Source organism: Juglans regia, chromosome 2 (genome assembly GCF_001411555.2).
Source record: "Juglans regia cultivar Chandler chromosome 2, Walnut 2.0, whole genome shotgun sequence".
Taxonomy (NCBI): Eukaryota; Viridiplantae; Streptophyta; class Magnoliopsida; order Fagales; family Juglandaceae; genus Juglans; species Juglans regia.
The window spans coordinates 28,733,412-28,745,965 of NC_049902.1; the positions used below are offsets into that span (position 1 = coordinate 28,733,412).

The following is a 12,554-nucleotide window of genomic DNA, read 5'->3' on the forward strand; positions in this document are numbered from 1 at the left end:
TTGGGTGGTTTCTTTTAATACTTGCAGACTAGCTAGGCTTCTTGCATTTCTCAATAAAATTGTTGATTAGTTATAAAAGGAGTATATATGCTTGGACAGGTTGCGTGCATGCACACACTTGTAACCCTTGTATACTCATTGGGCTTACAGACTACCAGATGAAGGCTTATGGTTCAGAAAAGGAGTGGGGGTAATGGGATGCTAGGGTTGGGGATGGAGAGGAGATGGAGCATCACAAAGGAAAGTTAAGAGATGGAAAAGATCGAGGAGAAGATGGTGGAGAGGAGAACACATCAAGATAGTGATGGTGGAGAGGAGAAGAGATGGAGCATTAAGATGGTGGAGATGGAGCATTAAGATGGTGGAGATGGAGCAGCAGAGGAGAGGAGGACTGATAAAAACGCACTGTTTTCTACCATTTTGTGATCTATCAAATTAAAATGCACCGTTTCATTGAACAGTACAACCAGTCAAACTTCGGTATGCAATCGATACACCAACTTGCTTGACTTTAGAGTTTTCCTTTTGCTATATCCAAAGATACATATAATAAATTTGTTATATGTCTATTTCTATTATTTTAGATGTTAAAATTATTTGTAGATAATCCGTCGTTTGCACCAGTCGGCACCTGGCACTGTAGGACTGTAAGAGAACCGGAACATAGTCTAATTAGTTGGTCTAAGGTGTGGTTTTTTTAAGACCAAACCAGATGGAGACAGATCCAGTGTGTATATATATAGAAAATTCTATACACCATACTATCATCTCACTTTCATCTCATTGAGTATGATATGACACATTTATCATCATTAAATAATCATTTATTGCATGCTTCTTTATCATATAATGGTGGTTAATGTGTCACATACTACTTAGTATAATCAAAATATAATGAGAGTGTGGTATATAATATTACTCTTTTAATTCAAAGAATTATTGTTGATCATATATATAATAAAATTATTTAATATTTATTAACCATATATAAAATATTAAATAGATCACTTCATTTCATTAATCATATTTATATACAATAAAAAAAGAGTTATTCTGGGCATCAGTCCGTAGCCGCAGCACACCCGTGCTGTATTTTTTTTTTTACACTTAATCAGTGGAGTGTGCTGCGGCTGCAGCGCACAGTAGGCTGCAATATATATTTTCTGATAAAAAAATATTCATGGATCGAATCGCATTGATAACTAATGATCCGATCTGATAAAAATTATGAGTAATTATATATACAATCGTGAAGTACGTAAACACCGTATTTTAATTTAAAAAAAAAATAAATCTATTATTAAACAATTAAATTTTTTTATATAAATTCTATATTTTATTATATTTTTTCAAAAATTGATATTACAGCATTTTCGATGTACGACTCTCCGAACCGATTACACCCCTGCTTGCAGTGTTCGAACTTCGAAGTCTCATATTAAACATGTAGCAGAAGGTTATACCTGTCATTTGGAACTCTCACAAACAAAGTTGAATTCGATGAGTCCCCAATATCTAATGGAGGCCTTCAACTGCGTACTCAGGAATTTCAGAAGCAGAGGCAAATTAGCTTCAAGTGGCCATTTTTTCTGGGGTTGAAGCCTAGCTTACAGGTTAGTAGCTTTTTCACAGATTACCCATTTGGAAAGCTTTCGTCTTCATCAACATCCACTTTATCGTTTTGAATTCATGCTCTTTACGCATTTTCTGGTTGGGCTTTTGATTTTTTCCCCAAGTATTTTTGACGTCTTGGGATACAACATCTAATGGAGAATTTAATTTTTATTGAAGCCTCGGGGGGAAAAAGAATATGGGAAAGAAATGTTGGGTTGTGCTCTTGTTTGCTCATTTGACAAAGAATCTGTTTCGAAAATTTACTTGTAAAGATTATTCAAAAATTAAAATTCACACGTAACTGGCAGAATTCAATCAGACCACGTGTTGTTAGCAATATTAGCTTAGTATGCAGGGTTCCACTTGGTTAACATGAGAGTGGTGCGGAAAGATGAGATTTTTAAGTCGGTCGTGTTCAGCTTTGTGTGAGTTTCATCAGTAATAGGTTGGGGGAGGGGGGAATATAGAAAAGTGACGGGGCCTGTTTGGGATCACAGCTGTTTTAGATATTCTCAAACTATTTCAGTGCAGTTCTCATATATTCTGAGATGTTCATAGTCTCCAAACTTAATAATCCTGCACTATCGTAGGAATGATGGTCTTTCTCGCTAGGCTGGCACTGACTTGCTTAATACATGATAAATTTGATTTGCCAAGGTCCAGCTTTCCTTTGAAGTGTTTCAATTGTGTATAATGAACTTAAAAGGGTTGTATCTCAGCCTTTGCGGATAGGGAAATGAATTAGATAAGAGGATTGTTAGTTTTTGAGGCATAACACCAGAGAATGCACCGAAAGAATTAGTGGTAGTTTTCTTTCCATACCTACCTTTGTTGTTGAAAAATAATAACTTCTCTACTGGTTTTGACAATCAATTAAGATGAAGTTATCGGCAGAAAAGATCCACTCAAATTATTGTCCGAACTGACAATAACTCAAGGGACCTTGATCTGTTATCAGCCAACTTGTGATAGCACTCACTTTAAGTGTTTCAACTCTCAAGACATAGTTGTAGCTGCAGGGATCCTCTCTTTTTATGGCCATTTTAGTTTTTTTGTTTGCTTTTATGGAAACTGTATTAATTTGTATTTGCATTTGATCTCAAGTACAAGATCTTTTTGTAGTTAGAGATAGGCACATTGGTGGCTATGTTTGTACTAATTTTTCCGTCTTTAAGTGTAGGAATTAGCCATTGCATGTTAATTCATCAAGTTATGACATGTCTAAAACTTTTGTTTGGATGGATGGGATTTGTGTAAATTGACTTCTATGTTCTTTCCCTTTCTTTCTACAGTTGCACTTCAATTTGAGCGTCGTTCTTTTGATTGTATGAAGCATGAATTTGGTTGTATTCCCAGTCGGACATGGACAAATCCATAGAAGCCAAGACTTACAAACTTGGTGACCAGAGCACCAGTGACACTACCATACACTTGAAAAATAGAGAGATAGGAACAAATTCTTTGCCAGTCAGCTCTCCCATCCAGACTGTACTTGCATTGAGATTCACTGTTCAGAGTTTGATTATGATGATCATGTCAACCTTTTGAGGTTGCTGTATCTCCCTGTAGAGGCGATTCTGGAGACGTTGGGCTCAGTCAAATCTGCCATTGGTATTCTGCAAACAGCTGTTGCCTTACATTGTGAAGAGATCACACAGAGCTGCATTCAGTACTTGGAGGTCGTTCCTTGGGAGGACAAGGAAGATGAACAAATTTTGAAAGCAGTCGCAAAATTGGGTCCAATAGCCATGCCTATATTAGCCAGGATCCAACCCATTGATTCAAGTGCCACAAAAAATGTTTTTGTTACTGCAGTTCGTTTTGCCATGTCCATTGGTGGACCATATCCTCTATTTGGAAATGGGCTAAAGACCTCTGCTCAAGAACAAGTTGAATACATGCTAGGGGAAGATGAAGAGACACCATTAGTTACAGCGGACCATGAAGTCAAATCAGTGGTAAGAATTGGTCTTTCCGAGATTTGTTCCTCATTTGAAAAAATGTTATCATCCCTGCTTTTGGAGTCTGAACTTGCTTGTGAAACAACAGAGGATAAAATTTTGCAGCCTTTATCTGATATTGAATGGATGTGTAACATACTTGCCAAGATGAATTTAATGAAGGACTTTGTGTCTAAGTGGGTTGAAATCTCTGATAATGTTTTGGGGATCATTGAAGATAAGAAACTCGATTGTGTCATGTGGGGTTTGAAAGCAAAGTTGATAGACATTACTGGTAAAGTCTTGGAAGCAGTAGGCTATGGCAATGTGATTCTTCCAGCACCAAACCGGGCACAATTGCTAAAGACATGGCTTCCTTATATAAGGAAGATGAAGCCTCTCTTGGATGCAAAGGGCAGCGAGGAGACGGGTTTTCATTACAAGATGAGTGAAGACCTCTGCCAGAACATCGAAGGGGCGATAGTCTCGTTAATACTGGTAATGCCATCGGATGATCAAGCTGGTATTCTGGCAGACTGGTGAGAACCGAGCAACTTCGGTTTCCTGACTTGAGTGAGGCTTTTGAGGTCTGGTGTTACAGAACCAAATCTGCGAAGAGAAGATTAGGGCAGGGCTTAGACAGTGTTAACAATGCCACTGTCAGCCTTTGAAATCTCGCTCCATGTTTTTGCAGTGTAATTATTTTATGGAAAGGGCAGGGCTTTGGACTGTGCTCATCCCATTCCTGTATTTTGACAGGAATAGTCTCTATTTGATTTCTTTTTTGTTTCATTTCCATGTAGTTTGTAGGAAAAGGATTCAAGAATTCTTAACGTTTAGATTTTTTTCAAAATTTTAAATCTCGTTTTTAATTAAATGATTGGGATATTACTACGTCAGTATTTGTCACTTTTAAAATGTGTTAAATAAGCTATATACTATGACAATATTTTGTGTTGGTTAAAAAAAAAAAAAAAATACTGATATGACCAAATCTGAAAATTTTCAAATTTTGAATTATCATGGTTTCCAAGTAAAAAGTAATATTAGATATAGTTTTAAGATATGTAAGTTTTGCGCATTCTTTTTGAAAAAATGGATCTTAGATTTTTTTTTTTTTTTTTTTTTAAAGGAAGTGCGCGATACTTACCTTAAAACTGCAAATATAATTTATCTTACAAGTATCATACAAAGTGTTAACGTCGTGTTTCGTACGTCTTTGAGCTAAGTTCTAGCAACTCACGTCTTCATAACTGAACCTACGAAAATTGGGAATAAGGCAATTAGGAGAGGGTGGCCTTGAGGCCAAGGAGTCTCCAATGCCAAACTTAGTATCATTTTTTAGAAATTTATAAATAAGTAAGAGAGTTAGGGATAAGAGAGTTTCTCGTACTTGGAGTTACTATTTATACCAGGAGTCTGGTGAGGGGGGGATAGATCGTGTCTACCCTCATGGAGTCCATGTCTTTTGCACTGTTCCTTTTATCAGAGTCCTTTAATGCGAGGTGCCTTTACGACGGCGTCATTAATGTGTCGTGTAGATCAAGTAGTAGTGTCATTAATGCGACGTGGTTCCCTGATTTGCTTTATTTTTAGTAATATAATCAAAGTGTAGCCGAGCGACGTCAGGCCTATCCGTCCTATCAGCCATCATTATTTATTTTTCCTTATATATACCTTGCTTCATAGGTAAGCTTGGGCCCTAGGGCGTGTATTGGGTTGAAACCTAGTAAGCTAGTTGATACGGGTGCCAAATAAGGAAGTGCATAGGAGGATGATACAGGTGTTACGAATGGCAAGTGAATAAGGGGAGTGGCAACGTGAAACGTGAATCAACGTGATCGACGAGCTCGCACATTAGGAAACTTTTTTTTTATGTGACTATTGCTCTGTTTTGGGAATATTACGTTTAGCTTTAATTACGTATGATATTTTGGAAAGTTGAATAATGTAATGAGTATATCATTGTACGAGGGAATGAGGGGATTATGAAGAAAATTATTATTCAAACTTGCTTTGAAGAGGCGGGTTCCTCATCAACCCTTCTGTTTCTTGCATTTTATTTCATCATAGGTAAGGCACGTCGTCTGGATCCGGCGTCCTTCCCAGTTGAACCTCGCATAACCCGTTCCTTCGCCAAGGCTTGTAACACTAGTGAAGGAAGAAAAATCCCCTATATAATTCCACCACGTTATTAAATCCAGTGCATGATGTCTTTGTAGGTGGGATAGGAAAGTGTGGACACCAAGAACATGTTTTGGATTGGAACCTTTGACTTTAGTTTTCATTGTACTGTATGTGTATGTTTGACCACGAACCAGCTTATTAGGTTAAAGTAGATGTCATTGAAGTCTCGGTAGACACCTTCCTTGTTGCAGCTATTTCCCACGTCTATTTGGGGTCGGCGTGGACAGAAAATAATACACCCCATAATTATTTATAATTTTTATGAGATAATAATATCTAAATATTTTTTAAGACAAGTTTGGTACCAACAACCTCTTCTTGAATTTCCATTCCAATGATTCCATTTTAGTCGGTGCTTCTCAGATTAGCTGATTGGTTGGAACTTGGTTTGATAACAAAAAGCTTTCCTTTACAAACAATACTTTCCTTAAACTCTTCTATACGGTCTAGATTTTATCATTTTCATTCATAAATATTTTTGCGTCTGTGGTTCTTTTGTCGTCAATTTAAATAAATAAGTAATTTAAAATATAACACGTCAATAGATATAGCTGAGAATGATAATTTAAAATAAACAACAACATTTTTCTTTTATTACATAAATGATATCTTCTCGCCTTTATATATACATATAATGCGATCTCCGTTAATTTAGAATAATGCTATGTAGTGCGTAAGCGTCGCATAATTTTTTTTTAAAAAAGTATGATCTATTATTAAAAAATTAATTTTTTTCATGTAGATTCTGTATTTACTCATTTTTTACAAATGGATTACGCGGCTCCACAATTACAAATATCATTTCTCAAAAGTCTATAGTGGATTTCCATTCCATTCAAGGTAGTTTTAATGAATAAAATTTTTCTTCTTGAACACTTATATCTAGTTGTCTACATTGTATACTATATTTGATTTTTAAATTTTTTTTATTCTTGTTAAACTAAAGAAATTTTTCTACTCATCATATTACATACTTCTTAAGGAAAAAAAATAAAAAGATAAAAAAAAGTAAAAATAGGCATATAATGTAAGGATGATAAATAAAATTATTCTTCTTTATAATGGAAAGGTTAATTTCTTGTAATACATTAACATATATTCATATATTATATATTATGTACTAACAATATAATTAAGAGTCGTGCTACAACTATTGAGTGTGTAGCTTAAGGATGGGTCCCAATAAGGCTATTTAATAATTTTTTAATTTTTTTTATTATATTTTTTATGCTCTTAAATATTTTTTAAAAAATTTTTATAATATCATTAAAAATACTTTATTAATCAGTAAGTTAAAAAAAATATTGACCCATCCTCGAGACAATTAGCATTTCCCTATAATTAAAACAAACAATGATTACGAGAATACTTTTCACCTAAAAACTACTGCTCGTTTTTCATTTTTCTAAACTAGGAAAAAAAAAATATTACACTCCAAATTATTAATATGCTCATTTTGCATTATCCATTAAAATTTAATCTTTAAGATTGTGATTGTGACACACGACCTTTTTTATTTATTTATCTTAACAATTAAATCTTAACCAATGGTGTAAACGGACAAATATAAGAAGTTGAATATGCAAATTAAAACTTCGTATAACTTGGGATGAAAATTAAAAAAAAAATTATTAATTTTTCTTCGCCAAAAAATGGAGGCAGGGCGACCAGCATAACAACGCTCTCTTTGCGTGATCATAGGAGCCCCTCCCAGAATGTCCGATTTCAGCTATAGCTACTGCCCAAAAAACGAGCTTGTCACCACAACTCCTCTAAAATATCCGGCTGGTCCAAAACCCATCTATGGTCCAAAGTGTCGACTTTACTATCACAAGTAATTTCAACTTATATCCTGACTCAAATTTCTGATTTCAAAATTATAAAATATCAATTCGTACCAACTGAACTACCACCTTGATGGTAAATTATTTAACATAAATGTATTAATTATCCTGATGATTAAGATTTTAAATACCATATTTAATCGCCTAAATTAGCTTTGCCATGTTATCACCTGGAAAAATCAAGTTTAAAAAATAAATAAATAAAAGGAAAATACCTGGACTTCGTGAGAATTCCAAGACTGCCCCTAGTCCTAATAGGTTAATAATAATAACCAGTAAGAATAAAAGCTGAAAAGTATAAAAGCAGCCCCCGTCTCCGAGGTCTTGTATTGTATCCCTGTGAAATTGTGAATCCCCTTCCCTTCTTTCCGGAACATCAACACGACAGCTCGACGATCGAGTTCTATCGTAATAAACTTTCTGGTTTTGTAGTAATATCGTCATTCTCTTAAGTATTCTGCTGTGCGAGAAGGCCGGCGAACAATGTACGTAAGGGCTGTGCCACCGACGGATCTGAACCGGAACACGGAGTGGTTCACGTACCCTGGGGTGTGGACCACCTACATTCTCATCGTCTTCTTCTCTTGGCTTGTCGTCCTTTCCGTCTTCAATTGCTCCCCTGGCATGGCCTGGACCATCGTCCACCTCTCACATTTCCTCGTAACCTCTCTCTCTCTCTCTCGACGGTCTTTTGCCGAATTTGGATTTCAGTTCTGTCTTGAAAGTATTATCTGATTTGATTATTTTTATTATTGTTTAATTTGGAGGATTAGGTGAGGTTATTAAATGATTTAGGGTTTGGGGTGAACTAATTTAGGTTTTGATATAGAAAGCATGAGATTTGATTTGTGTGATCGCTTTTTTTCGTTTATAAAGAAAAGTTCTTTGGTTGCTAGATTTACTTCGTGCCAATAAGAGTAAGGGAACCTTGCCTCTGTTTTCAGCTGAGTTATTCATAGAAGCCTTTGGCTTTAATCAAATTGGAAGAGGGTATTAATACATTAGTGCTTGTCACTAATTATGGTTAATTTGAATTCAAAAAATGGAAAACTTCAGACAATTATGTGAGAAAAGTTCTGAATTTGCAACTGTAACCGTAGTCTTTGTGGGTATGTGGTATATTCTAGGGTGACTAGAAGGGTTAGTACTATACGTAAGTTGTTTTTTTTTTTGTTCTGAATGATAAGAGCATTTTTATCTTATAAACGAGGGATATTACGATCTTCAATGCCAAGATGGGCGTTGAACATTTTTTTAAGCATCGACGAACTATGTGTAGTTCTTACTTTTGAATTGAACTGCTTTGGCTTTTCAATTCTGCTCAAGTTGAATTAACTAAGTCATAATCCTAACCATTGGGATAGGCTGCTGGATCTGTTTACATCACCGAGCTCAATTTTGTCTCATGTCCCCGTTTACCTTTCTAGGTTCTTTCCATCATTTTAGTAACTTACAGATAGGAGACATTGATCAACATAGACCTAGATATGTTAATAGAATAGTAGAATATTGACCATAGAAATTGTATTCCCTATATCCTAAATAAAATTAATTAACCTTCTGATTTTAATTTGTAATGTCCCAAGGAAGGCCCAAGCCACATCTGAGCTTATATTTCAAAAGAAGTCAATGGTACAGTTGGAGCCCCATTGGAAATATTATAAAGAGCATGACTTTCTCATTTCCAAGTAATGTGGAATCTCATACACCATCTACCCTTATCACTTATCAGTCAGTATGGAATATCACAATCTCTTCCCTTTAAATTTTCGATGTCCTCGTCAGGCCAATCCACCGTAGGTGGCATAGCTCAAGTCCCATATGTTGGGATAGGCTCAGATACCATTTATAAAGCCCCAAGAAAGGCCCAAGCCACATTTAGGCCTATTCCAAAAGGACTAGTCAATGATACAACTGAAACCCCATTGGAAACATTATAAAAAGTAAGAACTTCTCATTTCCAAATAATGTGGAATGCCATACACAACATACCCTTATCACTTATCAGTCAATATGGGGTATCACATAATCTATTATGACGAGTTGTGTGATGTAACTATGTTTTTTGGTTTATGAATCAATGTGTTTTCAAATAGTTGGTCACACTTGAAATCCTCGGGAGGAAATGTTCCTTGTGAAATATGTTGAATATTGAGTTTTGAGAAACATGTTCCTTTTCTATTGGAAAATTGTCTGGAGGAGGGAATTAAGATAAATGGTCAGTGGTCACCACTTGGTTTTTCACTACCCTTGTATTAACTAGGACTATGAACTTTATTGCATAGTTTTCTTCTCTCCAGATTATGCTGTTTCCAAGTCAAGTATCTACTTGTAGGGAAATGGATATATGTAATTAGTTATTCCCTTCAATGATCTATACAAGAATTTTATGTGTTCATGTTCCCTTTGCATACTTATGACCTTTCTGTAATCACTTTTAAGTGTTTTTTTCTTATTATGATTCTGTATCTTCATTCATCAGGTCACGTACCATTGCTTTCATTGGAAAAAGGGAACACCATTTGCTGATGACCAAGGCATATACAACAGGTTGACTTGGTGGGAGCAGATAGACAATGGCAAGCAACTCACTCGCAACAGAAAGTTTTTGACTGTAGTACCTGTTGTCCTGTAAGTATTTCACATTTCGTCAATTAAGTTCTTCATTAAGTGAAAATATGAAATACAAGTTTAATTATAGCACCTATATCCTTTTAGTTTGGAAAAGAAAAAAATCATTTGGTGCATGGTTTGGGAGATGGAATCTGCATGGGATATTGTAGGGACTCCATAAGCATTGTTGAATTAAGTCTGATTTGACTTTTGCCAAGCAGTTGATGTCTTAACTTATGGTGCCAATACTCTTAATGTTATCCCTTTCCCTCCAAGGCATATTGACTTGATTTGCTAGGCAAACCATGCAACTCCCTCAATGATTCTGTGTGTGTGTGTGCGTGCGCGCGCACATTGTCGCCAGGAATGGTCCATATGTCTATGGCTTCAACCAGTTCTTTGCTTTCTCACAACGTGTTCATTATGTAACACAAGTTTGATTATAGCAACTATATACTTTTAGTTTGGAAAAAAAAAAGTCATATGGTGCATGGGTTTGGAGATGGAATCTCTGTGGGATATTGCAGGGACTCTTCAAGGCATTGTTGAATTAAGTCTGAATTGTTTCCATTGCTTGTTTACGTTATCCCTTTTTTTCCCAAGGAATATTGACTTGATTTGCTAGACAAACCATGCACCTCCCTCAAATCTCTCTCTCTCTCTCTCTCTCTCTAATTCTGTATATGCATTATCGCTAGGAATGCCCATGCATCTCTGACTGCACTCAGTTCTGCTTTCTTACAAGAGATGGTAAAAGAGCACTATCTCTTGTACGAAAGTGTTTGTTTGTACATCACATGTTCTATTAGCTTTTAAGGAGCGTTTCTTAATACTTACGGTTCTGCTGTGTGAGACCTACCATGCTCTGTTATATGGATAACTTGCACGGCCTCCTGGATTCCTTGTTCTAAAAAAAATGTGTATGGAATGCTTTAAACTAATTACAAATGAGGATATATTTGTTGAATTTTTAGATGACCGGGATTATATTTTTGAAATTACTACTATCTTAATAATATACAAGAATTAGGTATTTATTACCAGTTGCTTCATTTGGCAGGTACTTGATAGCCTCGCACACAACTGACTACCAGCATCCAATGCTCTTCCTTAACACGGTGGCAGTTTTTGTGCTGGTGGTTGCAAAGTTCCCACACATGCACAAGGTCCGTTTATTTGGAATTAATGCTGATCTCTAAACAGCGAAGAGATTCATTAAAGTTTGGTTCACTCCAGTTCTTTAGGTTGATAATATATTGATATTCCAATTGAGATCCCTGTACAGATCGATGTTGAACTGGAAAGGGTGTAATGTTTTTCTTTATCAAAGTTAAAATTCACATATTTTACTGTTCCTCACATTCTGGCAGATCAGAAGTAGTTCAATATTGTATTTTCTCTTTGTACCAGCTATTATTATTAATGCTTATGAACTCAGGAGCTATTCTGTTTTAATCCATTATCACCTGAAGCACATATCTTTTAAGTTTGTTCGAGAGAGAGAGAGAAAAATGCAAAGAGTGCTTTTGGTTCCTTCTGGGGACACACACACACATATGTAACACCCCGCTTTCCGTTATTTTTAGAATTTCTCGGGAGCCAAAAGCAATGTTTTGAATACCGTACCGGACGACGTACCGGTCAAGGTACTGGAATGAAATATTTCGATACTGATACCGTTTCGGGATAGCGTTTCGGGATAACGTTTCGGGATAGTCGATATATAAATAAATTATATATATAAATATATATAAAAATTATATTTCAAAATAATAGTTTATATATAAATAAATTATATATAAATACATATATATATAAATTGTAAATAGTCTAGTCTGAATTAGGGGTTAAAAAATAAATTTGTAGTTTGAAAAAACGAAAAAAAAAAAAAAAAAAACACAAGTCGAAATATCGGCCGGTACTGGCTGAAATATAGGCCGGTACAGGCCGAAACGGCCGGTACCGTTCGGTACGGTCGGTATTTTGGCCGCTACGGAACACATATAGTACCTGTACCGGCCGGACAGCCGAAACGAAAAATTTCGGCTGTACCGGCCGGTACGGTACGAAATTAAAAACATTGGCCAAAAGTGCCACTAAACTGAACCCGACTTAAAAAGGTTTTTTTTTTTTTTAATTTATTTATTATTATTATTTTTTTATAATTCTAAAGAAAGCGTCAAGTATAAATATTTCTTATAATAAATAGTCATTTTATATTAAAATATTAAAATCTTAAATGAGAGTGTGTGCAACTATTTATTAAAATTCTTTGAAATCCATGTCATAAAAAAATCATAACTTAAAATTTATGTACATGATCTAGGCCACTGTCACGTCTCTTTAGACTAAATCT

The 12,554-nt window shown here is 35.4% G+C and overlaps 1 protein-coding gene and 1 pseudogene across 1 annotated transcript; both read left to right on the plus strand.

Moving 5' to 3' along the window:
* Positions 1 to 1,419: 1,419 nt before the first annotated feature.
* Positions 1,420 to 4,431, plus strand: LOC109018942 (annotated as a pseudogene).
* Positions 4,432 to 7,882: 3,451 nt separating this feature from the next.
* LOC109018941 (ORM1-like protein 3) lies at positions 7,883 to 11,692 on the plus strand. The gene is made up of 3 exons (XM_019001137.2): positions 7,883 to 8,245; positions 10,068 to 10,216; positions 11,259 to 11,692. The coding sequence occupies exons 1-3, from the start codon at positions 8,069 to 8,071 to the stop codon at positions 11,395 to 11,397; spliced, it is 465 nt and encodes a 154-aa protein (XP_018856682.1). The 5' UTR covers positions 7,883 to 8,068; the 3' UTR covers positions 11,398 to 11,692.
* Positions 11,693 to 12,554: the final 862 nt, after the last annotated feature.

Excerpts from the sequence above, each read along its gene's own strand:
- LOC109018941 (XM_019001137.2), top strand. The coding sequence starts at position 8,069 with ATGTACGTAAGGGCTGTGCCACCGACGGATCTGAACCGGAACACGGAG. Across the intron at positions 8,246-10,067 it reads TCCACCTCTCACATTTCCTC|GTCACGTACCATTGCTTTCA; the intron begins GTAACCTCTCTC and ends TTCATTCATCAG. Across the intron at positions 10,217-11,258 it reads ACTGTAGTACCTGTTGTCCT|GTACTTGATAGCCTCGCACA; the intron begins GTAAGTATTTCA and ends TTCATTTGGCAG.